The 27,023-nt window shown below is 32.4% G+C and overlaps 2 protein-coding genes and 2 long non-coding RNA genes across 10 annotated transcripts in view; all 4 read left to right on the top strand.

Annotated features, from left to right (window-relative positions):
- LOC144556909 (disease resistance protein RPP13-like) overlaps positions 1–27,023 on the top strand; it is an 87,224-nt gene that overhangs the window by 1,157 nt on the left and 59,044 nt on the right. Inside the window, exons 2-4 of one of the 4 annotated variants that reach the window (XM_078305404.1) lie at positions 996–1,823; positions 2,424–3,163; positions 21,753–22,362. In XM_078305404.1, the coding sequence (XP_078161530.1) occupies positions 996–1,823; positions 2,424–3,163; positions 21,753–22,249 (2,065 nt within the window). In that variant the 3' untranslated portion in view covers positions 22,250–22,362. Of the gene's footprint in view, positions 1–995; positions 1,824–2,423; positions 3,836–14,257; positions 15,032–15,946; positions 15,974–16,526; positions 17,754–21,752; positions 22,363–27,023 lie in introns of those variants that run through there. The other 3 variants (XM_078305405.1, XM_078305406.1, XM_078305402.1) reach the window with 3 other exon arrangements.
- LOC144556912 (disease resistance RPP13-like protein 4) overlaps positions 1–27,023 on the top strand; it is a 61,106-nt gene that overhangs the window by 15,955 nt on the left and 18,128 nt on the right. The gene's annotated exons all lie outside the window — the stretch shown is intronic.
- On the top strand, positions 7,606–9,639 carry LOC144557227 (uncharacterized). Of its 3 annotated transcripts, XR_013512558.1 has the most exons (4): positions 7,606–8,020; positions 8,296–8,367; positions 8,654–9,151; positions 9,282–9,639. It is a non-coding gene; the product is annotated as an uncharacterized LOC144557227 (long non-coding RNA). The 3 variants fall into 3 exon arrangements; XR_013512557.1 differs by lacking the exon at positions 7,606–8,020 and having other exon boundaries at positions 8,032–8,367; positions 8,654–9,201; XR_013512556.1 differs by lacking the exon at positions 7,606–8,020 and having other exon boundaries at positions 8,035–8,367.
- On the top strand, positions 24,002–25,616 carry LOC144557341 (uncharacterized). 2 transcript variants are annotated; one of them, XR_013512616.1, is made up of 3 exons: positions 24,002–24,359; positions 25,058–25,197; positions 25,306–25,616. It is a non-coding gene; the product is annotated as an uncharacterized LOC144557341 (long non-coding RNA). The 2 variants fall into 2 exon arrangements; XR_013512615.1 differs by having other exon boundaries at positions 24,002–25,197.

The following is a 27,023-nucleotide window of genomic DNA, read 5'->3' as shown; positions in this document are numbered from 1 at the left end:
CCTTTGTCCCTATATTAATATTTTTCAATTATTTCGTTTATATAAAATTACACACTTTAGTTCAGATAATTAAAATGGAAAACATGGTTGATATGTTTGTCTTTATGTAAAACTCGTCTTTTATTAGAAAAAGGCCAATTTTTGAAATTATAGTTTCTCGAGTCCTTAATGTATGATGAATTTAAATATATTGCTCTATTAAATTCAAATTTTATATTTAGATGAGATATATGTTTCACAATGACACCAAGAAATATTAACTAATTTTATAATCTAGAATGAGGTAAGGTATAATGTCATGATACGAGGCTCGTATACTTTTGACTTGTAAGAACTTGGCTCCTTTAACTTTTAATTAATTTAACAATCTTTTTCTTTTTCTTTCATTTAAGCTGATAGCTCCAATCATGCTTATAAAAAAAAACTTTAATTTGACAATTACCTTCCAAAACTCCGGTCATTAATTTGGGATCGGACTTCTTAATTTTAAATAATAAAATGAGAATAATATATATCCTTGATAAATTTAGCCCTGTTGAAATACTTATGAGGTTTGCATTAAAAAAGAAAAAAAAAAGTGGATGTAAAATTAATATAATTTTGAGGTTTGCGTAAAAGGTCTAAAATTAATATATATTCTAATCAACTTTAGTATATTATATTTTGTTAAATTGATTTTAAATCGCACTTTTACATGGGTTTTCTTGACATTGTGCAAAAGCTCAACAAGATCAACAGCTGGACTTGGGAAGGTCAGGTATTAATTATTTCAGTAGCCCCGTCAATAGAACAAAATAAAATAGGAAGAGAGAAGTAGAGAACTTCTGACCTGTTGCATACACATCTACATATATAGATGTCCCCAATCTAATGGTCCAACCCTTATATATTATTATTTACCCGCTTTCCATATTCACTTATATATTTTTATCTAGTCTTTCGTCTTTGTATTTCGGTTGCATATACTAATATCCAATAATATTTTATTTTCACAGTGATGATGTCGTAAAACAATTTAAAGTTCGCATATGGGTAGCTATTTCTGACAAGTTCAAAGTAATTGATGTTTCGAGAAAGATAGCGCAACAACTTAAGCTTGGTGATCAACCAAATGAAATAGAAGTGATTCTAGCAGAGATTTACAAAAAGCTTGGTGATCAACCAAATGAAACAGAAGTGATTCTAGCAGAGATTTACAAATCTCTTGGAGGCAAAAAATACCTCATAGTCCTAGATGATGTCTGGACAACCGATCTATGGACTCAAATTAGTGCAGCATTTCCAGATAAAAACAATGGGAGTAGAGTCCTTATGACCACTAGGATCGCTGATGTTCCTAAGGGCATGGATCCCAACAGTGAACCATACATGCTCAAGTGCTTAACTAAGGAGTTAAGCCGAGAGCTTTTGTTAAAAATAATTTTTTCTAATCATGATCCAAATAAAATTTCTATTGATGATCTTTCTGATGTCCTAGATCAATTTGTTCACATGTGTGGTGGGCTGCCTCTTGCATTGGTGGTTTTAGGTGGTCTCTTATCAAAGAAGCCTCGCACCTATGCTGCTTGGAGTAGCATGTCCCGGACAATGCGTTGGCATGACGTCGAAGGAATAAACCTGCACGAGATCATAGGCACTAGCTATGAGCACTTGTCATTTGCTCAAAAGTCATGCTTCATGTACTTTGCTGCATTTCCGGAAGACTATACAATCGATGCCACATCCTTACTTCGAATGTGGATTGCAGAGGGCTTCATACCACAAGAAGATAACAGAACATTGGAAGAAACTGCAGAGAGTTTCTTAGAGGATCTTATACAAAGGTATTACATCTTCATTTAAGGATTTAACGTGCTGGTTTTAATTCAATATTCTTTAAATTAAATTTTTAATTGAAAAAAAAATAATAGAAAGAAAAATTGTAGGCCCAAGCACCGACAATTTTATTATGTTAAATGTTAAGTCTCATAATTATATTTTGAGAAATATAATAAGTAATAACAAACATTGATATTTTATCATGGGGCTGGGAATTCCGTGATGACACTCTATTGGAGCTGACCAATCGCAAAAAAAATAAAGAAAAAGTAAAAATATAGGAAAAATATTGGAGAAACTTTTCTGTAGAAAATATTGGAAAAATATAGCATCTTAATTTTTTTCATTCATAGAAGAATTAGTGGTAAAAATTATACAGATCCTCCTATGCATGAAAAAATCAAAGTACTTTTCTTTTTGTCTCTTTCTTTATTTAAATAAAACCAGCTTATGTATACAACATCAACCTAGCACGTTACATCAACATTTAATGATATACACAACTTATGTATACAACATTAAACTAAATTGTTTTAATACTAACTATTTTCTTTATGATATCTTTAATCATTTTACTTAATTTGTTTTGTCTCATTTTATGCTAGGAGCATGGTTCAAGTAGATAGCAGATCGTATGTTGGTTCCATCAAAACTCTACGCATACATGATCTGCTACGAGATCTTGCTCTCCAAAAAGCCAAGGAAGAAAACTTTCTCCTGGTGTATACAAATCCAGATGATAAAATGAGTTTGAGCAGGGCACGCCGTGTGGCAATTCACAATCTAGATTGTGATCAACTTTTAATGAGCCCAAACCTCCGCACTCTTTTGTGCTTTTATAAGGGGAGCATACCGAATTGTTCTAAGCAAAGACTGCTCAAAGTGGTAAGCATTAGAGAGAAAGAGGAGAACATAATAGAGTTGGGGATGTTTATGGGATTGACTCAGTTAAGATATCTGAGTCTTGCAGGGAGGGTAAGTGACAACTATGATCAAGAATTCTTTGAGAAAGTGATAGGCAGAATGAAATTTCTGCAGACCTTTGAAGTCAGATGGTTAAAAACAATTGGTGGCAACTATTTTGAGTTTCCTAGAAGTGCATGGAATATCAAGACACTGAGGCATGTCTATGACACTTACTTGGAACTCCCAGCATCTACAAAATTAACAAATTTGAAAATTATTGGTGAGGTGATGCCCACACAATCATGGGAGATAGAGTTACCCCATATACCCAATTTACGTTCATTACAATTATATGCCAGGTCATCTACATCGAACTTAGTTGTCCCTTTTCTGTCCACATTAGAACACCTAACTAATCTCGATATAATCCATGATGATAGTGTACTGGACATACTTGACATGAGAGGTTTCCTATTTTATAACCATTTACAATCTCTATCTCTCGAACTTTCTTACCCTAGCACCACTAAATTGACCCAGATGCTACATGAGGATATGCTCCCCTGTCACCTCATTGATCTCAAAATTGAGGATTACAAATTCCAGCAGGATATAATGCCAGTATTGGAGAAGCTGCGCTGCCTTAAGGTTCTCATACTTCATAAAGCATTCGAAAGTCGAAAAACAACCTGTTCCTCTAGAGGCTTTAGCCAGTTAGAAGTTTTGGAGCTTTATTCCTTATCAATGGAGGAATGGGAGATAGAGGAGGGTGCAATGCCCATTCTTAAAAAACTCCATATTTATCGATGTGATAAATTGGGTGTTCCTCAAGGGCTACAATACCTTACCAACCTTCAAAACTTGGAGTGGGGATATGTGGATGATTCCAAGGCTGATTTTGTCTGCAATTTATGCCCACATGTCCCTTCATTTGATTTAAAGTATTGGTAGAGCCACGGAGTCCTCCAGTTCATATTTTACTCTTCCTATTTAGTATTTGTCATTGTCTTCTCTCTTTTTTTCTTTTGTTGTATGTGTTCTTTCTATAATTAATTTACTGTCATGTATCTGTTGAAATTGAATCTGAAATCTCGATGGCATATTTTTATTCCTTTTTTCTCAGTAATTAATTTCTCCTTCTTTTACTGGACCAATAAAACTTCACTAAAATAATATTGGAGAACATTCAAGGTATCTAATTGTAGATCATTGTAATCGTCGTCAAACAAGTATACTTAATTTTCTTTTAAAAGTTGCTAACTGAGCTAAGAGATACATGGAATTGCGCCATTTATATTATGAAACTTTTTATCTTTTTGTTAATATATATCTTTTTTGGGGAATGAAATTGAGAAAACAAATAAGATTTTTAAAATCCCAAGAAAATACAAGAATAAACCTAAAATCCTCTTCTCATTGTGCCTTTTTTATACTATATTTTGAACTAGAATTTTTTTTTGAATTTCGTCTTAAAAATCAAACTATTTATTGGAGAAATAATTTCATTTTTAAATCGAATGAAATACATCAGATAGAATGCGACATAAAAAATATATCAAAAATTTTATAGGCGGTTCCTAAATAAAATAATAATTTTATATTTTGGACATCAAATTTGGTATACCCCTAACATTGTGAATAATTATTATTACAAATTAGAAAACAAATAAGATTTTTAAAATCCCAAGAAAATACAAGAATAAACCTAAAATCCTCTTCTCATTGTGCCTTTTTTATACTATATTTTGAACTAGAATTTTTTTTTGAATTTCGTCTTAAAAATCAAACTATTTATTGGAGAAATAATTTCATTTTTAAATCGAATGAAATACATCAGATAGAATGCGACATAAAAAATATATCAAAAATTTTATAGGCGGTTCCTAAATAAAATAATAATTTTATATTTTGGACATCAAATTTGGTATACCCCTAACATTGTGAATAATTATTATTACAAATTAGAAAACAAATAAGATTTTTAAAATCCCAAGAAAATACAAGAATAAACCTAAAATCCTCTTCTCATTGTGCCTTTTTTATACTATATTTTGAACTAGAATTTTTTTTGAATTTCGTCTTAAAAATCAAACTATTTATTGGAGAAATAATTTCATTTTTAAATCGAATGAAATACATCAGATAGAATGCGACATAAAAAATATATCAAAAATTTTATCGGCGGTTCCTAAATAAAATAATAATTTTATATTTTGGACATCAAATTTGGTATACCCCTAACATTTTGAATAATTATTATTACAAATTATAAATAATTTTCAGTCATATTATTAAGTTTGACAATATAAATGATTGATTCAATTATTGAAAATAAGTATTGAAACTCAATTACTTTTATGGAATATCAATTTTCATGCATATAAAATAAAGACGAACTTCAATTTTTCTATATACAGAGAGGTCCTTTCATAATATTATCCGTATATTTAAATGTAAATACCAATAGCGAAATTTTGGATTCCAAACTATAAAAAGATGAGCGTCATGTACCTTCCCTTTTGTTTTAATGGCGAAGGTACTATTTTATTTGTTGGGACCCAAATAAAGTTATTTTTGCAAAATAGCAAAGTATTTTACAAGTGGATTTATATGTTATAATTTAGTCGGAGTGAGACTACAGTATTATGTATATGATTAGTATTCTAAACAATTAATTTAAATCGTTGAATATGATTTTTCATATGAAAATATATTTAAAGATTAAATTTTTACAATTTCTAGAATATCTTTTATTATGTATATAGATATAGAGGTTGGTTACTCTACTTACATAAGTATATAAGGGCATATGCTTATAAGTTATTTTTGCGTTTTTAATTTTCAAATGATAAATCTGAAGCACTCAACATGTTCTCCATATTAATACGTGTTTGGAAACAAAATTTTACATTTTTTGGAACTTTCACTATTTTTTAAGAATTTTTCAAAACAATGTTTTAATATGGGAACACATGCCCTCACACAATGATCAATTTGAAGCGCTCAACATGTTCTCTCTCTTCTTTGAAAATCTTGTATTTTACAATTGTTGAGAAAAATATTACGATTTCCAATCCCAGGTACCAATCAGCACAAATGCACAATAGTAAAAATACAAGAGGCTTGAAAAGATTATCATAATAAATTCTACATCACTGTCATAACATCTTTGTTTAGAAAGTGCAATCCATATAATTAACTACACATGAGAAAATCCTAGCATTTGACTAAGAAAAAAAGAAAGATGCACATTAATTATCCTTACACTGTTACACATGAGAGAAATTTTGGTAATTATCAAATCAAAATGTTGGTCAATGAAATTATATTAACCTAAAACAGCCAAATCAAACCAATATCATCTTTTGGTGTTTGAATATGGTTTCACAGGAACTGATAAAAAAACATATTTGATGGGTTATATAATCAGAAGATACTAAAAGGTCAAAAGAATTTTCCATGCCATTAAAGATAATGAAGATATATATATATATATAGAAGTTACGTGTGTTGATGAAGAAAGTAGCGAACATAATCAGAAATAACTTGAGTATCAGCTGCCTGAAAGATAAATAATTACAATATATTTAAAAGAAGTAAAAATAAAATAAAACTAAGTAGGTGGTGATCCATAGACCAGAATAATTAGAAAAAGGTATAGTTATAAAAGTTCCTCAGCTGTTGGACTAACTCCTAATTAGTTCAATTCGGTCAACCCTCAATTGTATTTATGAAATGGACTCTCAGTTTAGCATAACTTTGCTTGATTACCAGTTTACCACCCAGTTCAGTAATTATTTAAAAAATGTTCCACCAAAAAGCCAAATAAATCAAATGAATTCATTAATGATATATACCATCAAACTCAGTACTTAATTTGAATTTACCGATCCAGATCTGCACATGTAGACATTATCAGTAAGCTGTGTGATGTTTTAAGAAGCCCGATTAGCCACATACATACCTAGATAATCATCAAATCAAGTGAAATATGAGAACAAACAGGTGTAATTAGAGGTTATAGCCTTGAAAGAAGAAGAGATTTCAGAAATGGGAAGATGAGATGCGTACCAGTGCTGGTTCTGAAATGGGCACTGAGTATCACACCGTTCGTTGTTAGCGACGCCGATGATGGTGGTCACTTACAACAAAATGATAATTCTTTGTGACATTTTATGTTTAATATGAAACAACTTTGCTTTTGAAATCAGCACAACTTGTTCGAGTAGATCTTAAATGGTGGAATTGTAGAGGAACATTTGATTAATTATTTTCTCAATGTTTAATATCAGATTATCTCATTTCATCTCTTCAACCAATGCGAAGAAATTAAGTTTTTTATTGATCACTCAATCAGCCTACTAATTAGTTTTTGGTTATTGATGTGCCATTGATAATGTAATTTCAAAAAATATTTAGAGACTGGGAAAAGTGTAACAAAAATATGTGTCCATTTTGCCAAATACAAGACATGAAACTGTAGATGTATTTCTAATAATAATAATAATAATAATAATATGTATCTGGTTCAATATGCCCGAAATTTATTTTATGGTGGAATATATTGATGGTAGGAAGTTTTGTTGCAATTTATTTTATGGTGCAAAACTTTAGTAATATTCTCTTAATTAGTAACTCAAAGTTTGAATGTGGATCAAGTCCGTTCACTGATTCCAACCCTCATTCTCATCCGACGCTGTAATTTCAAGCTCCAAATCTGTGTTACTGCAAATAATATCTGTAGTCTCAACTCTCAAGCCACCTCTAATTATAAATCATAAAAGGAGAATGGGGTGTTACTGTAGCGAGGAACAGTAGCACCCCCACTCCCTACCCTATGATCATTATTAGACGGCTCAGATCATCCAGGCTGATGTCATCTTACGTAAACAACAAAATACTTTTCTCCAAACCGTATCTCAGCGTTAATCCAACCATTCAAATTGCTTCACCGCCTTCTCAGAGCTCCAACACGCGGTCCTCTTTTGTTCCATGCCACGTGTCTCCAGTGTAGCCTTGCCTATATTGCTCCGTCGCCGACCATAGCGGCCCCAAATCACTGCCTCCTCTTGAGCGGCCCCGCTTGCTCCTCCTGCTGCTCATCGTCCCGCCCTTTGCTCCTCCTCTGTCACTGCTCTCTCCGCAATCGTTAAGAGTCAACCTCCTCCCTGTTGAGCTTACTTTCCCCTTCTTCCCCGTTGAGTTTTTCCCCTCCCTCCGCTCACCTTCGCCAACCTCCTTCTAGCCTCAAGAGCTCCACGCTGTCTATTCTTGCTGCCTCTTATTCCCTCCGCTGGTGAGATTTTCTTCAAATTCATTACTAAATTTTTTTCCAATCGTTGTAGAATTTATCCAACAAAAAAAAAAACACCAGTTCAAAGATATTTTATTCTACTTCAGTGTAATTATTCATTCTCCTTCCCTTATTTTTCTTCCTATTTCTCCTCTAAAATCGACAATTGCTTTTTTTTTTTTTGGTGCGATCATTGATCTTTACTTAATCCTGTTCTAATTAGTATGAGTTTTGACATTTTGTTAATTGGGGGGGGGTACTCTTGCCTATTTGCTTAGCTGCTGCTTCAACTCACCAGCTTCATTGTCAAACAATTTCGACCACAAGTTTTTCATAGAAACCCTGCCGAAGTAAGCACTCTAAACTATTTGATAATCAACTTGGATCTATTGTTGTCTTCTGAGTAATTTGGGCTGGTGGAAGTACTGATCAAATATAAGATCTTAACTCAGAGAAAACTTGAAATTTGGTCATATTTATCAGGGATTTACAACTTCCAAACCATGCCACTGTTCCACTCCTCACATTGTGTAACAAAAGAATAATTAAGCTTGACCGACCAACCTTTATAATATCTCTGTTAAATTGTCGGAACATTACTTCAAAATTAGAATTTTCTTCTTAATGTGACCACAGGTTGATGCAAGGTGGGAAGCCGTTCTACACCACCTTGCTGCTGATAAGCCTCACCCAAAGCACAAATAGAAAGTGTCATCCGATAAACAATTTTATTCCTTTATATTATTCCCTTTCTGCTTTCATCTGTGAAATGAAGTTGGGTTGGCTCTTTCAATGGTCAAATTGAGCCTTCGTGTTTAAACCACAGAATTGCATGTTAATTTAATCGTGCTTGGTTATGATTTTTGCTGTGCTCATGTGAAGCCCTTGACTGATGGAAATTGGGAAAAATCTGAATTTTTTTGTCTTTTTGTTGATTGGTGCACCACCTTTGATTTTATTGAAATAAATTAGTGTTGTACTGCTGGGATTTAACCGGCCTCGCAAACTTCTTTGTGTATATGTTAAGGCGCGAATGCTTGAATCGATTAAAGTACGTACCACTTCTGAAGGGAACATTTTCTTTGAGAAACAAACAGATAGATCAAGAAGCAACCCACCAATACGATGCCACAGGTTAGTTGAGCCATGAATTTCTGTTATTACTGCTGCTCAGTGTTGCCAAGGTAAATTCTTCTCCATTTTAAATATTTATATTTATATTTGCAAACTCAGTTGTTTGAATGTTTTGATGTTATGTAAACAGATAGGCGGAAGCTTAATTTTTTTCCATGACGCAAGCGGACGTAAGCTCAAAATATTGCTCTGTTGCCAAGACAAAATATTTCTCCCCGTTGTAATCCATACTAAAGGTTGAGAAAAGAGAACATCAGAGTTCACCCACTAAAAGAAAAGGGGATACCACAAATATGAGTTGTACTGCTTTCAATTATCGTCTTACTCGTATGTTCAAATTGGTTGCACTATTTGGTTATGGTTTTGTTCTATTCAAAAATATGCAACTGATTACTGTTTTGGATTACTATTTCTGCTGTGTGGCAGTATAAGATAAAATTTGAACATTTTAAGTGACTAATTGGTAATGAAATGTCCTGTTTGAGCAATGAATATGGTAATGGGAGCTCTTCTATGTTATTAGCACTCTAGTCTTATTTCTAATAAACTAATAAAAAAAAAAAGTTCAGTTGCGGCGGAGCCGCAACAAGGTTACTAGTTCTTGCTCAAAGAACTATGGCTGTATGCAGCTAGGTCACCTTTTTAATTGTTCCAACTGGGCCTTTTTTTATCCCTAACGATAGCAGCCCAATCCAAGGCCTTTTTTATCCCTTTTGATTTTAATTAGATGGCCCAGATCTAACAGTGGCTCAATTATGCCATCACAATCACAGCAGTTGATTTGTTATTAAAATATACTAACCTTAATCTTACTGAGCTAACAGATAGTTTTATTTTATTTTTTTAAAGTCGTGGTCAAAGTCGTGGATTAATTGTGCCTATAATATTTGTGGGTCCTCTGTTACCCTTCCCTCTCTTTTATCTCTTATTATTTCAATTTTCATTTTTCTGTGTCTCATATATATTATTTTATTTTATTTTAAGTTGCAAATCCACCATTTTAGAAAGTCGGAGCTTTACACTAAATTCACGGTTTTTAAAATACTTTACCTAATATTCAAAATGTGATGCACTCGTTTCATTCCCTCCAAAAATATTTTTAAAAGGGTCTTTTTAAAAAAAGTTTGGATCGGAATTTTTTTTTTCATATCTGTGTATACCGTCGAAAATTAGAGGTACTTTTTCTATTTTATTATATTATTTAATAATAATTTGATATGAAGATTCACGAAAATCATTAGAGTTGTAAAATCATTTTTTGTGTTTTAATTGCTACATAAAACACGACTATACACAATCCAAAAAGCTAATGACTCATGATTTTAATTGTGACTGTGGTCATACGCATCGTGTATGAAAATGTCCATACAATCTTTACGGTTACGGAACTGTGTCTATATAGTACTAACATATATGGTACCTGCAATCAAACCGTGTCAGATCTAAAAAATATGCGCTGAAACTTGTGATTTCTACAACGTCATAGTAATCGTGTATAATGTCTAGGGTTATATAGACAATTTCTATAAGTGATCCGTGTATGATTTTTGGAAACCATATTTAATACAAATCCATGTTTGTTACTCTTTGTACACGGATTTTTTTAAGAATCGTGTATGATATTTTTTTTTCGATTTATAATTAGCTAGCAATCATATTTGATAGTCATTAAAACATACAATATTATACATTCATTATTCAAGAATTGAACATGTATAATATACACAAAACAATAACTCGTTTAACATTCAACATACGAAAGCAATTAGTATATTCAACATTAATTTTACTTACATAATTTAACAAAATATATAACATATATGTACACATTTTATGACATATGCGGATCTGTGTACAATGTATCAACCTTGTCATACAGGACGCACGCAGACACAATTGTAGAACTGTGTGTCATTAACTTCTTTAACTGTGTATAGTTGCATTTTCTGTAGTAGTGAGACACTGAATTTCAATCGCTCGGTTGCAATCGTGTCATATTTATTTGAAATTCGGTGCAATACCGGAGGATGCAAACTTTTTTTACTCTGAAAAAAGCAGCGGATCCAGTTTCCTTCTTCTGCCCATAAAAATGTATGGAGAGCAAGCTAACACCAATAATTGTCCCTTTACAATTATGTCCAACTGGCCTCCTGTCGTATCGAGTGTTGACTCTAAGTCTTCTTGATGAATTCAGAGCAGGTTTGATGCCCAATGGACCTACGTACTTTGGTTCGATGGGTGTAATGACTATCCGATCTGCAAAAATATTTGTGCCCGTTGCACGAAAATCCGTGTATATTTGTTACTCGTGCGCATAGATCTTAATGCTAATTATACGGTATTAGAGCTCGTTGAATCTAAAAATAGGTCCAGTTCCCATTGAATCTACTTCTATAGGTCCGATGCCCATCGGGTCTACTCTTATCTCCTTCTTGATACTGACAGACATGTCTTGTCAACCAGTCCCTATTATCATTAATTGGCGAACCGTCCCTATAATGGTGGCTAACAAGGACAAATGTTATAACTTTCATAGTAAAAGCGCACATGCCATGTGTTGGCTGACAAGGACAAAAATTAATTGCATATAGACCCACCTATTATTTATTGATAGCAATAACATATTAGTAGAATAGAAGATAAGATCATTTGTGTTCAATTTGCGATCTCTGTTGCTTTGTTACATCTTGGACGTTACAGACAGTCTCGGCTCGGCGCTCGTCTTCTCTCCGGGTAAGGCACCACTATCGATTGGATTTGAGAGTCTTAGTTAGGACAAAGTATGTTTAGGTCGTGGAATCCTGCATGCTAAAATATCAACGAAGGATGAACATCTTGGATTTCATTCTGTGCTGATTTGATTAGTGGTTTTTAATTTCTATCATCTGCTACCATTGTGGTAACTAATTCATCTCATCTTGTTTCTTAGATTTATAAATTATTGCTTTTGGGTTCTCAACTGCATCTAATTCTGTTGAGAATTATTGGTTTTGTGATTTATAAATTATTCCCAAAACAGTTCGTCCAGCTACCACCCAAAATATATATCCACCCTCAAATTTCTTATATAAATCGCTCGCTCGTTTCAGCTGACATATACAACAGAGAATTCAACTAGATGGCTGAGACCATTGTAAATTTGGTGCTCCGCAAGCTGGCTGATGCTGCAGTTAAGGAGGTTTTACACTTATACAGTGTGAATGAGCAAGTTGAGAAAGTAAGCCATGAACTCCAATGGATTCAGGCTTTTCTCAAAGATGCTGACAGGAAGCAGATCACAGACGAAAGGAAGAAACATTGGGTGAAGGAGGTCAGAGATATTGCCCATTCTATAGAAGATGTCATAGACACCTTTCTCATGGATATCCCAGAAAATCCACAAAAATCAGGCATGACGGCGATCATAACAAACAAGCTAAGAAAAACCGAAACTCTAGTAGTTGTACACAACCTTGTAAATGAGATAAACCAAATCCAAAAAAGGATGAAAGATATCGAAGAGAGCAGAGTCAGATATGGAATAAATAATTTAGGCGAGGGCAGTGGAGATATCAAACTACCCGTCAGGCCACTGATAATACCTGATATTGATCCCGATATTGTTGGCTTCAAGGCAGACCAGGATTACATTGTCAAGGAGTTGCTTGATGAGACCATCAAGAGACGTTCTGTGGTCTCAATTTGCGGGATCGGTGGACTTGGAAAGACTACCCTTGCACAAAAAGTGTACAATTGGTATGTACTAGTTTTTTATTTTCAAAATTCTGTAATTTACTATCAATTGATTCAAATTAACCTTTAATTTCTCCATATTTTAAAATTTATCACTAATTTCGGAAAGACTACTCTTACATACTTTAGTTTAGATAATTAAAATGGAAAACACGGTTAATATATTTGTCTTAATGTATAATTATCTTGTATTTTATAAGAAAAATATCAGCTTTGGTCGTAATATTTCTTAATTTGTGATGAATTTTAATAAAGTGCTATATCAAATTCAAGATACATATTTACGAGAGATATATGTTTCATGTTCACCACAAGAAGAGTATAGGTATCATACTTTATAGGTAGAACAGTGAATGATTTGGACATTAACAAGAAAGGAGCGGATCTAAGGCCTAGTCAAAGATGGTTAAATCATTTCTATAATTTTAAAATTTTAATTATGCATATAGAAATTTAATTGAATTTTATCTTTTTAAAACTTTTTATATAGTTTAGCAACCCTCAATAAATATTAAATGTTTAGTTGTAGCTTTGTGGTTAAAGTTCTATTTTATAATTAAGAGGACTTAGTTAAAATCTTACTTGCGACAATTGTACATTTTAATTTGCAGTCATCCATATCAAAATTTTCTAGTTCCGCCCGTGATCACATTAACTAATTTTATTAATTCTAGAATGAAGTAATGCATGTCATACGAGGCACATAAACTTTTGACTTGTTGCATTGGCTCCTGAACTTTAAATTTGATAATCACCTTCCAAACTATGGAACCAGTGTCAAACACTCCGGTCAGTTAATTTGGTACTTAATGCTTAATTTTAAATAATAAAATGCATAATATCGTTGATAAATTTATCCTGGTTAACATACTTGTGAGGTTTGCGTAAAAAAAAGTGGATGTAAAATTAATTAATATAATTTTGAGGTTTGCGTAAAAAACATCTAAAATTAATATATTTCATAATCCAGTTTATATATATTATATTGAGTTTGTTAAATTCATGTTAATTATGTACATATATGCTTACGTGCATAACTGAATTAATTCGCACTTTTACATGGTTTTTTTTTTTTATACATTGCGCAAGGCTCAAGTATTTCAGTATAAACCCCGTCAATAGCTTTCTTTCAGCGTTGTGATAAGAACGAAAGAAAATAGAAAAATAGAAAAAGTAGAAAACCCTTCAGAGTTCTGCTCCCCCTGTTGCATACGCATCCCCAGTCTAATGGCCCAACCCAAACCCAATAGATTGGCACGAAAATCATAATTTTCTATTTATCCACTTTTCCATATTCACTTATATATTTTTATCTAGTCTTCGTATTTGTATTTTGGTTATACTAATCTCCAATGTAATATTTTATTTTCACAGTGGTAATGTCGGAAAACAATTTGAAGTTCGCATCTGGGTAGCTATTTCTGAAAAGTTTGAAGTAATTGATGTTTCGAAGAAGATAGCGCGACAACTTAAACTTGATGAGCAACCAAATGAAACAGAAGTGATGATTCTTGCAGAGATTCACAAATCTCTTGGAGGCAAAAAGTACCTCATAATCCTAGATGATGTCTGGACATCTGATCTATGGACTCAAATTGGTGCTGTATTCTCAGATAAAAACAATGGGAGTAGAGTCCTGGTGACCACTAGGATCGCTGATGTTCCTAAGGGCATGGATCCCAACAGTGAACCATACATGCTTGAGTGCTTAACTAAGAAGTTAAGCCAAGAGCTTTTGTTAAAAACAGTTTTTCCAAATCATGATCCAAAAAAAAGTTCTTTTGATGATCTTTCTGATATCATAGGTCAATTTGTCGACAAGTGTGGTGGGCTTCCTCTCGCATTGGTGGTTTTAGGTGGTTTCTTATCAAAGAAGCCCCGCAACCATGCTGTTTGGAGTAGAGTGTTCCTGACAATGAGTTGGCATATCGAAGGAAAAAATTGTAGCGAGATCATAGGCACCAGCTACGAGGACCTGCCATTTGCTCTGAAGTCCTGTTTTATGTACTTTGCCGCATTCCCCGAAGACCATTTCATTGATGCCCCATCATTACTTCGAATGTGGATTGCAGAGGACTTCATACCACAAGAAGATAATAGAACATTAGAAGAAACTGCAGAGAGTTTTTTAGAGGATTTCGTACAAAGGTATTACATCTTCATTTAATGATTTAATGTGCTGGTTTTAATTGAATATTCTCTAAAATAAATTCTTAATTGAAAAAAATAATAGAAAGGAAAATTGTAGGCCCAAGCACGAACATTTTTATTATGTTAAATGTTAAGTCTCAGAATTATATTTTGGGTAATATAATAAGTAATAACAAACATTGATATTTTAGAAGCATGGGACTACGAATTCCATGATGACACTCTGTTTGAGCTGACCATTCGTCAAAAAACAAAGAAAAAATAAATAGGTAGTAGCGGGTTTGGAGAATTTTTTCTGCAGAAAATATTGAAAAAATAGTATCTTAATTTTTTTTCAAGCATAGAAGAATTAGTGGTAAAAATTATACAGATCCTACTATGCATGAAAAAATCAAAGTACTTTTTCTGTTTTTCTCTTTCTTTATTTAAATAAAACCAGCTTATGTATACAGCATTAACCTAGCATGTTACATCAACATTTAATGATATACACAGCCTCTGTATACAACATTAAACTAAATTGTTTTAATACTAACTATTATCTTTATAATATCTGTAATCATTGTACGTAATTTTATTTTCTATTTCTTTATTTAAGTATGCTAGGAGCATGGTTCAAGTATACTTCAACCGATAGAAAAACTTAATTTTATTTTCTCTTTTTTATGAGGATCCAACCGATACAAACATAGTATCTTAATTTTTTCATTCATAGAAGAATTAGTGGTCAAAATTATACAGATCCTACTATGCATGAAAAAATCAAAGTATTTTTTTCTGTTTTTCTCTTTCTTTATTTAAATAAAACCAGCTTATGTATACAACATTAAACGAAATTGTTTTAATACTAACTATTTTCTTGATGATATCTTTAATCATTGTACTTAATTTGTTTTTTCTCATTTTATCTAGGAGCATGGTTCAAGTAGATAGCAGATCGTATGTTGGTTCCATCGAAACTAAATTTCTCTGATATAACATGTTGGTTTTAATTGAATAGTCTGTAAACTAAATTTCTAATTGAAAAAAAAAATAGATAGGAAAATGTTAGGCCGAAGCACCAACATTTTTGTATGTTAAATGTTAAGTCTCAAAATTATATTTTGGGAAATATAATAAGTAATAATAAATATTGATATTTTAGAAGGATGGGGCTGCGAATTCTGTGATGAGACTCTATTTGAGTTGACCATTTGCCAAATGATAAACAAAAATTAAATGGGTAGCAGCGGGTTTGGAGAATTTTTTCTGTAGAAAATATTGGAAAAAAAAAGTAACATAATTTCTTCCTGCACAGAAGAATCAGTGGTAAAAGTTATACAGATCCTGCTATGCATGAAAAAATCAAAATACTTTTCTGTTTTTCTCTTTCTTTATTTCAATAAAACCAGCTTATGTATACAACATTAAACTAAATTGTTTTAATACTAACTATTTTCTTTATGATATATGTAATCATTGTACTTCAATTTTTTTTCTCATTTTGTGCTAGGAGCATGGTTCAAGTAGAGAGTAGATCGGAAATTGATGGATCCATCAAAACACTACGCATACATGATCTGCTACGAGATCTTGCTCTCGAAAAAGCCAAGGAAGAAAACTTTCTCTTGGTGTATTCAAATCCAGATGATAAAATGAGCTTGAGCAGGGCCCGCCGTGTGGCAATTCACAATCCAGATTGTGATCAACTTATAATGAGCCCAAACCTCCACACTCTTTTGTGCTTTTATGATGAGGGGAGCATGCCGAATTGTTCTAAGCAAAGACTGCTCAAAGTGGTAAGCAATGGGGTCGAAGAGGAGAACACAATAGAGTTGGGAATGTTTGTGGGATTGACTCGGTTAAGATATCTGAGTCTTAGAGGGAGGCTAAGTGACAACTGTGATAAAAAATTCTTTGAGAAAGTGATTGGCAGAATGAAATTTCTGCAGACCCTTGAAGTCTTGAAGTCTCAATGCTAGAAACAATTAATGGCGACTACTTTGAGTTTCCTAAGAGTGCCTGGAATATCAAGACACTGAGGCATGTCTATGACTCGATTAGTTTTGAAATCCCAGCATCAGCAAAATTAACAAATTTGCAAACTATTGGTAGGGTGAGGGCCACACAATCATGGGAGATAGAGTTACCTCATTTACCCAATTTACGTTCATTACAATTAGAAGCCAGATCATCTCCATCGAAGTCAGTTGTCCCTTTTCTGTCCACATTAAAACACCTAACCAATCTCGATATATGGCATGATGATAGTGTACTGGACATAATTGACATGAGAGGTTTCCCATTTTATAACCATTTACAATCTCTCACACTTGAATACTATAGCACCACTAAATTGAGCCAGCTGCTTCATGAGGATATGCTCCCCCGTCACCTCATTTATCTCCTAATTAATGTACTTGGAGAAACTTCTGAGCTCTCCAAGAGCCAGCTGCTTCATGAGGATATGTTCCAGCAGGATATAATGCCAGTATTGGAGAAGCTACGCTGCCTGAAGGTTCTCATACTTTTTAAAGCATTCGAAAGTAAAAAAATAACCTGTTCCTCTGGAGGCTTTAGCCAGTTAGAATTTTTGAAGCTTAATAGCTTATCAATGGAGGAATGGGAGATAGAGGAGGGTGCAATGCCGCTTCTTAAAAAACTCGTGATTTGGAGATGTGATAAATTGGGTGTGCCTCAAGGGCTACAATACCTTACCAAACTTCAAGAATTGAAGTGGCCATCTGTGGGTGATTCCTCCAAGGCTAATTTGGTCCGCAATTTATGCCAACATATTCCTTCAATTTACTAGTGTATATTTTAGTCTTGCTATTTAGTATTTGTCATTTTCTTCTCTTTTTATTCCTTTTTCGTCAGTACTTTGTCGTTCTTTTACTGGCAACAAAATTCCACAAAAATAATATTGGAGAACCATTCAAGGTATCTAATTGTAGATCATTGTAGTCGTGGTCAAACAAGTATTTCTTAATTAATTTTCTTTAAAAAGTTGCTAACTTAGCTAAGAGATACATGGAATTGCGTCACTTATATTATGAAACTTTTTTAACTTTTTTGTTAATATATTTTTTGGGAATGAAATTGAGAAAACAAATAAGATTTTTAAAATCCCAAGGAAATAACAAGAATAAACCTAAAATCCACTTCTCATTTTGCCTTTCGTGTACTATATTTTGAACTAGAATTATTTTTTTAATTTCAAAATAAAAATCAAACTATTTTGGAGAAATAATTTCATTTAAATCGAATGAAATACATTAGATAGAATGCGACATAAAAAATATATTGAAAATTTTATAGGCGGTTCCTTAATAAAATAATAATTTTATATTTTGGACATTAAATTTGGTACATCCCTACACATTGTGAATAATTATTATTATAAATTATAAATAATTTTCATTCATATTATTAAGTTTGACAATAATAAATGATTGATTCAATTATTGAAAATAAGTATTGAAACTCAATTACTTCAATTTTCATGCATATAAAATAAAGATGAACTTCAATTTTTCTATATACAGTGAGGTCCTTTTAGAATACTATCAGAATATTTAAATGTAAATACCAATAGCAAAATTGAAATTTTGGATTCCAAACTATAAAAACATGAGCGTTGTGTACCTTCTTTTTTTGGTTTAATGGCAAGAAGGTACTATTTTATTTGTTGGGACCCAAATAAATTTTTTTTTGCAAAATAGCAAAGTATTTTACCAGAGGATTTATCTGTTATAATTTAGTCGGAGTGAGACTATGGTATTATGTATATGATTTATATTCTAAACAATTAATTTAAATCATTGAATATGATTTTCATATGAAAATATATTTAAAGATTAAATTTAGAATTTCTAGAATATCTTTTATTATGTATATAGAAATAGAGGTTAGCTACTCTACTTACATAAGTATATGAGGGCATATGCGTATAAGTTATTTTTGCGTTTTTATTTTTTAAATTGTCAATTTGAAGCGCTCAACATGTTCTCCATATCAATACGTATTTGGAAACAAAATTTTACATATTTTTTTAACTTCCACTATTTTTTAAGAATTTTCAAAACAGTGTTTTAATATGGTAAATAAAATTTAAAAAAATAACAAATTTCTTTTTAAAAACACTGTTTTGAAAAATTCTGAAAAAAAAATAAAAAATGTAAAATATTTCATTTCCGAACATGTAGTAATATGAAGAACATGTTGAACGCTTCACATTGGCAATAGAAAATACAAAAAAAACTTATAAACACATGCCCTCAGATGATTATGTAAGTAGAGTAGTCAATCCCTCTCTCTCTCTCTATATATATATATATATCTCTCTATATATATATAGACAGAGAGAGATTTGAAATTTGTTGAGGTCATAGTGGATGTACAACCAAAGCCTTTTTTCATAGTACCAGTCTACCAATTTGTTTTTGCAATTTTAAAATTCAAATAGTAAAAAATGTTGCAAAATATACAATTTGAAAAACAGTAATTTTAAAAATCAAATTTTAATATGAAGAACACATTGACTACTTCAAATTGACTATTTGAAATTTGAAAATCGCAAAAACGAAGTACCAAGACCTTGTTTTGTATATGACATTGGCTATCATCAAAGTGGTATTAATAGAATTATATTAAAATGTGCTTTATTTTTTTTTATATTAAATAGAGTAGGTGTTGCAATATCTTAATAAAAATTACCAAAAGTGGATAACCAAAAGTTACATTTTTGTTGATATCAATCGTCCAAGTAACATTTATCCGCTCTAAACACATAAATGCATAGCCGGGGTTTATTGCGCAACAACTTAACCTTGAGCAACCAAATGAAACAGAAGTGATTCTCACAAAGATTCACAAATCTCTTAAAGGCAAAAAGTACCTCATAGTCCTAGACGATATCTGGAAAATCAATCTATGGACTCAAATTGGTGAAGCATTCCCAGATGAAAGCAATGGAAGTAGAGTACTTGTAACTACTAGGCTTGCTCATGTTCCCAAGGGCATGGATCCATCAAGTGAACCATACATGCTCGAGTGCTTAACTGAGGAGTTAAGCAGAGAGCTTTTGTTAAAAACAGTTTTTCCTAATCATGATCCAAAAACAAGTTCTTTTGATGATCTTTTTGATATCATAGGTCAATTTGTCCACAAGTGTGGTGGGCTTCCTCTCGCATTGGTGGTTTTAGGTGGTTTCTTATCAAAGAAGCCCCGCAACTATGCTGTTTGGAGTAGCGTGTTCTTGACAATGAGTTGGCATGTTGAAGGAAAAAATTGTAGCGAGATCATAGGCACCAGCTATGAGGACTTGCCATTTGCTCTGAAGTCTTGTTTTATGTACTTTTCCGAAGACTATGATATTGATGTTGAATCCTTACTTCGAATGTGGATTGCAGAGGGATTCATACCACAAGAAGAGAATAGAACATTAGAAGAAACTGCGGAGAGTTTCTTAGAGGATCTCGTACAAAGGTATTACATCTTTATTTAATGATATAACATGTTGATGCACCGACATATTTATTATTTTAAAATGTGAAGTCTCAAAATTATATTTTGGAAAATATAATAAGTAATAACAAACATTGATATTTTAGAAGCATGGGGCTGCGAATTCCGTGATGACACTCTGTTTGAGCTGACCATTCGCCAAAAAATAAAGAAAAAGTAAATAGGTAGCAGCGGGTTTGGAGAATTTTTTTTGTAGAAAATATTGGAAACAAAAATAGTATCCTAATTTTTTCATGCATAGAAGAATCTGTGGTAAAAATGAATTATACAGATCCTGCTATGCGTGAAAAATCAAAGGACTTTTTCTGTTTTGCTCTTTCAATTAAACTAGCACGTTACATCAAGTCATGCCTAATATACACAGCTTAATTATGTGCCCAACATTAAACTAAATTGTTTTAATACTAACTATTTTCTTTAATTATTGTACTTAATTTTTTTTTCTCATTTTATGTTAGGAGCATGGTTCAAGTAAATAGTAGATCGTATGTTGGTTCCATCGAAACTCTACGGATACACGATCTACTACGAGATCTTGCTATTCAAAAAGCCAAGGACGAAAACTTTCTCATGGTGTATTCAAATCCAAATGATAAAATGAACTTGAGCAAGGCACGCCGTGTGGCAATTCACAATCCAGATTGTGATCAACTTATAATGAGCCCAAACCTCCACACTCTTTTGTGCTTTCATGAGGGGAGCATGCCGAATTGTTCTAAGCAAAGACTGCTCAAAGTGGTAAGCATTGAAGAGCATGAGGAGAACATAATAGAGTTGGAGATGTTTATGGGATTGACTCAGTTAAGATATCTGAGTCTTAATGGGAGGCTAAGTGACAACCGTGATCAAGAATTCTTTGAGAAAGTGATTGGCAGAATGAAATTTCTACAGACCCTTGAAGTCTCAATTATAGAAACAATTAATGACGACTGCTTTGAGTTTCCTAAGAGTGCATGGAATATGAAGACACTGAGGCATGTCCATTACTTGGATAGTTCTGAAATCCCAGCATCATTAAAATTAACAAATTTGCAAACTATTGGTTATTGGGTAAAGCCCGCACAATCATGGGAGATAGAGTTACCTCATTTACCCAATTTACGTTCATTAAGATTAGATGGCATACCATCTCCATCGAAGTCAGTTGTCCCTTTTCTGGCCACGTTAGAACACCTAACCAATCTCAATATAGTGCATGATGATAGTGTACTAGACCTACTTGACATGAGAGGTTTCCCATTTTATAACCATTTACAATCTCTCCAACTTTTTTACGAGAGCCCCACTAAATTGACCCAACTACTTCATGAGGATATGCTCCCCTGTCACCTCATTTATCTCCATATTTGGGGTTACAAGTTCCAGCAGGATATAATGCCTGTATTGGAAAAGCTACGCTGTCTTAAGGTTCTCATACTTAATCATGCATTCGAAAGTCAAAAAACAACCTGTTCCTCTGGAGGCTTTAGCCAGTTAGAAGTTTTGGAGCTTGGTTTCTTATCAATGGAGGAATGGGAGATAGAGGAGGGTGCAATGCCCATTCTTAAAAAACTCGGTATTTGGAGATGTGATAAATTGGGTGTGCCTCGAGGCCTACAATACCTTACCAACCTTCAACAATTGGTTTGGACAGATGTGGGTGATTCCAAGGCTAATTTGGTCCGCAATTTATGCCAACATGTCCCTTCAATTGATTTAGGCGGACATTAGAGCCACGGACTCCTCCGGTGAATATTTTACTCTTCAATTGTTTTAGTATTTGTCATTGTCTTCTCTTTTTTGTTTTGTTTTCTTGTATGTGTGTTTTGTATCATTAATTTTACTGTCATGTATCTGTTGAAATTGCAATTTTTTATTCCTTTTTTCTCAGTACTATCTCATTTTTTTACAGGACCAACAAAATTCCACTAAAATAATATTGGAGAACCATCCAAGATTTCTAATTGTAGATCATTGTAGTGTAGTCGTGGTCAAACTAGTATTTCTTAATTTTCTTTTAAAAGTTGCCAACTGAGCTAAGAGATACATGGAACTGCGCCATTTATATTCTGAAACTTTTTATCTTTTTGTTAATATATATATATATATATTTTTGGGAACGAAATTGAGTAAATAAATAAGATTGTTAAAACACCAAGGAAATAACAAGAATAGACATAAAATCCGCTTCTCATTTTGCCTTTCGTACTATATTTTGAACTAGGATTATTTTTGGAATTTCATCTTAAAAATCAAAATAGCTATGTATTGGAGAAATAATGCTATTTTTAAATCGAATGAAATACATCAAATAGAAAGCAGCATAAAATATATATCGAAAATTGTATAGGTGGTTCCTTAATAAAATAATATTTTGGACATTAAATTTGGTATATCCATCCCTACACATTGTGAATAATTATTATTATAAATTATATATAATTTTCAGTCATATTATTAAGTTTGAGTGTTTGACTATAATAAATGATTGATTCAATTATTGAAAATAAGTATTGAAACGCAATTACTTTTATGGAGTATCAATTTTAATGCATATAAAGTAAAGATGAAACCTTAATTTCGCCATATATACGGTGGTCCTATTAGACATGTAAATACCAATAGCTATTTTGACATTTTCGATTCCAAACAATAAAAGCTTGAGTGTCATGTCCGTTCCACTTTTAATGGTAAGAAGTAACTATTTTAATTATTTCTTTACCAGTATAACATGAGAATATGATAATATTACAAGTTAACTCTCAATTTGTTGGGACCCAAATTATTATTATTGCAAACTTGCAAATTAAGTATGTTGCAAGATGGATTTATCTGTTATAATTGACTATGCATATCACAAATCGGTTCTTACTATAGATTTTTTTATTTATTATTATTTCTAAAGTTCAAACAATCGATCTAAACCATTTAACATGATTTCCATATGAAAATATATTTAAAAACTATTTTTTTTTAATTTTTTACTATTTTTTAAATAAGTGGAATATCACTTGATCTATTATTATGGACAATTCAAAAGTAAAAATCTACTAATCTGAGAAAAGTAAAAAAAAAAAAAAATCGAAAAACTAGAAAATATAGACTTCAAGTAATTTTTTTAACATGTATAGCTACTCAGATAGAATATTTAAATTTTAAAAACAAAAATATCAATTCATAACCGATATGCCCTATGCATAGCACCGAAAGCCAGATAAATCTGTTTAGACCCTTACCGTTCGATCATAATCTGAACTAATCCGACTATAATTAAAATGCAAAAGCTCCTATAATATTCGTGCAGATTCTGATCTAACGGTTCAGATGTAAAAAATTATTACTCACTCGTTCAATCGTCCAAAATTTAAAATAGTCAAAGGTCAAAACGCATCAGACTTGATGCTCCATTGCTATTGGTCTAGAAAGTGCCACGTGGCACCACGTACTCTCAGATCTTCCTTCCTTTTCCCAACAATGACAAATTTCTCTCTTCCCTCAAAAACTTATAAAGATAAACAGCAATGCCAATTCAATTGCTTTAATCACTGTCTCAGTCTAACCATGAATTCTTCTTCCTGGAAATACTACATGGTACCCAGAATTACCCCCAAAGAGGTCTCAATTGCATCAGAGGAGGCGTTTAAGAGTTATGAAAATCCCAATTTGAAGAGAAATGGTAATGGGGTGGTGATAGTATGATTTAGAAATGATCTACGCGCGTCTACTTGATAATGAGGCACTCATCAGAGATTGGACTGCATCGGAATTCGTGCTGCCGGTGTATTGTGTGACCTGCACTTGTGCGGTACCACGCACTGTTTTGGATTGCCAAAAACTGGAGGTATCCTGTAATTACGGTTTATTGATTTAATTATGATAATTTAGTTGATTTTAGTTGTTATAATATGAGGTCAACGTAATGCACAATTTTGGGTACAGATTTTAACAGATCAGTTTTACCGTCATGCAGAGCATGAATTATAGAATCAAAACAGAGGTGCATACGGTTCGTGCGCTGCATGAAGTAAAATCTACTCTGTTAAAATATTTACCCTCAATTTTCACAGCAAGTTGCCCTTCATTAAATCTCTTAGTTGTATGCTAATTTGGAAAAGAGTGAGGCTAATATAATATATATATTACATATTGACATGTACTATGGATTCATATCTCTATTTTTCGAAGTTCAAACGGTCAATCCGAAAATTTAAATGTAATCTTCATATCAAAATGTACTTGTAGACCTAATTTTATAATTTAACTTTTTTTTTACTATTCTTTTAGATAGGTAGGGTAGAAAGTTGGTCATTTTGGATGGTCCAGAATTTTCAAATCAAGTTATTTTCTACCTATCTAAAAAATAATAAAACAATTCTAATAAACATAAAATTTGGCGTGCAAGTAAATTTCCATATATATGAACATCATGTTGAAAGGTCAGATTGGTTGTTTGAACTGTGGTTATTAATTCATGCAATTTATAATTTTTGTTTTTTATCTGTTTGATTAAATTAATTTCCATGTTGAAAAATTGTGCAGCATTGTGGGCCAAGTTTTTGATAGAATATCTTAGTGACCTTAAAAATAACCTATTAAGCAAAGGTCTAGAACTGCTAGTGAGACATGGCAAACCTGAAGATATTATTCCTTCATTGGCTAAAGCTTGTGGCGCACATACAGTTATCTCTCTCTCTCTATATATATATATATTTTTTAGAACTTAGATCCATGTTTGCATTTTACTTTCTTATTTTTAAAATTAAAAATAATTTGTCTTCTTTAATTAGGTATTTGCACATAAAGAGACATCCTCTGATGAGATTCTAGTGGAGTAGCTGGTACAAAAGATGTTGAAAGAATTGGGAATGCCTCAAACGGGTTTTCCTGAGAAGAATAAAACCCGAAACCCAATATTACAACTTACGTGGGGAAACACAATGTACCATATTGATGACCTCCCTTTTAGCACAAGGGATTTACCAGATGTTTATATGCAATTTCGCAAGCTAAGAAGCAAGTTTCAAGCTGTATTTTTTAAAATATCTTGTAACAGCTCAACAAACATTCAAATTTACCAATTTTGTTTGAACGTTGGCAATACGGTTCCTAGATGTGAGATGAATGTTTAATTAATGAAAATTATACTTGGTAGTTACTGCCAAGGTTTAAAAAAAAGAAAGAGATGAAGGTGCTGGTACAAACAAGAGTTTTCATTTGTTTTCTGAAAATTTTAAATTTCTACTTTTTTCATCATGTCAAATTAGAAGATAGATAGGATAATGTCAGAGCATTGAATCATATATTTATTTTTCTTTAAGGAAATTTTGTGTTTGTTTTGTAATGAATTTGGATATGGAATCTGACATTTTTTTTAATTAAATTGAAAGAGAGAATTATTGTTTTATTTGAATGTCTTTGGATAACAAATTAGAGAAAATCGATCGATATACATACTTCTCTGGCACACTATATACAACTTTTGCATACTCGACCATTGAAAATTGAAATGCTATCAAACTCTCTAGTGATATTTCACTTGTTGCTTATTCTTTCCATACATTCCGTAGTACATGAACGTACAACAATTACGTTGCTAATTCAAATTTTAAGTTAGGGTAAATTCTCTTCAAAATTCTCTTCAAAATTAGCTAATTCAGTGCTTCTCTCCAACAAACTTCTCTTCAGCTTCTTCCTCCCCTCCGATCCATTCCCTGCAAGTCCCTTCGTGAGAATATTTCCACTCTCCGAGTGCAGTTTAGGTCTGCTGGTCATCAATCAGAAATAAATTTTTCACTTTACTAGCTATATGTGTGCATGAATCTCAGAGCGGGGTGCATGTGCACGAATCTTAAAGCACATTCGATGACTCTGATACCCATCAAACTCAGATTTACTTCCTATGGTTATGGGACCTACATTTTCCTCAATTTGGCGAGTGTGGCATATTCAGTAGAGGGTTCCGATGGCTCTTTCTGCTTCGGCCCAATTAGCCCAGCTCCCTTATTTTTAATACTGGGCCTGTCTGGCCCAACGCCTAATCTCTCTTCTTCATTTCCTAACAAAATAAAAATGCTGCTTGGGGCGCAACAGAAAAATAGATTACTTACTAGTTCTCGGATAAGGATAATAAAATAGGGAGGAGAGAAAAAGCACAGATATTTATTTGATTAGATAGGGAGGAGATAAGAATTAAAGGCAGAGCAATAAAATTACGCGAAATATAGAATCAAGGTTTAAAACATTAACCGATAGAAGAACTATAAACAGATTTAAAACCCGAGAAAAAATCCAATTGATATTTCTATCGATTGGATCTTCATAACCAATAGAAGTAGATTAGGTTCTTGGATGAATTTGTTATTCAACATATACATAATATGCATATATGATTCAAGAAATATTCATTCAACATTCAACATAAACAACATTCATAAAAAATATTCCACATTAAACTTGCCTATCCATAATTCAAGTAATATATTTAGTATTAATTCAATATAAACAA

This window comes from Carex rostrata, chromosome 7, assembly GCF_964058835.1.
Source record: "Carex rostrata chromosome 7, lpCarRost1.2, whole genome shotgun sequence".
NCBI lineage: Eukaryota > Viridiplantae > Streptophyta > Magnoliopsida > Poales > Cyperaceae > Carex > Carex rostrata.
This window is presented reverse-complemented; position numbering and strand designations above follow the sequence as displayed.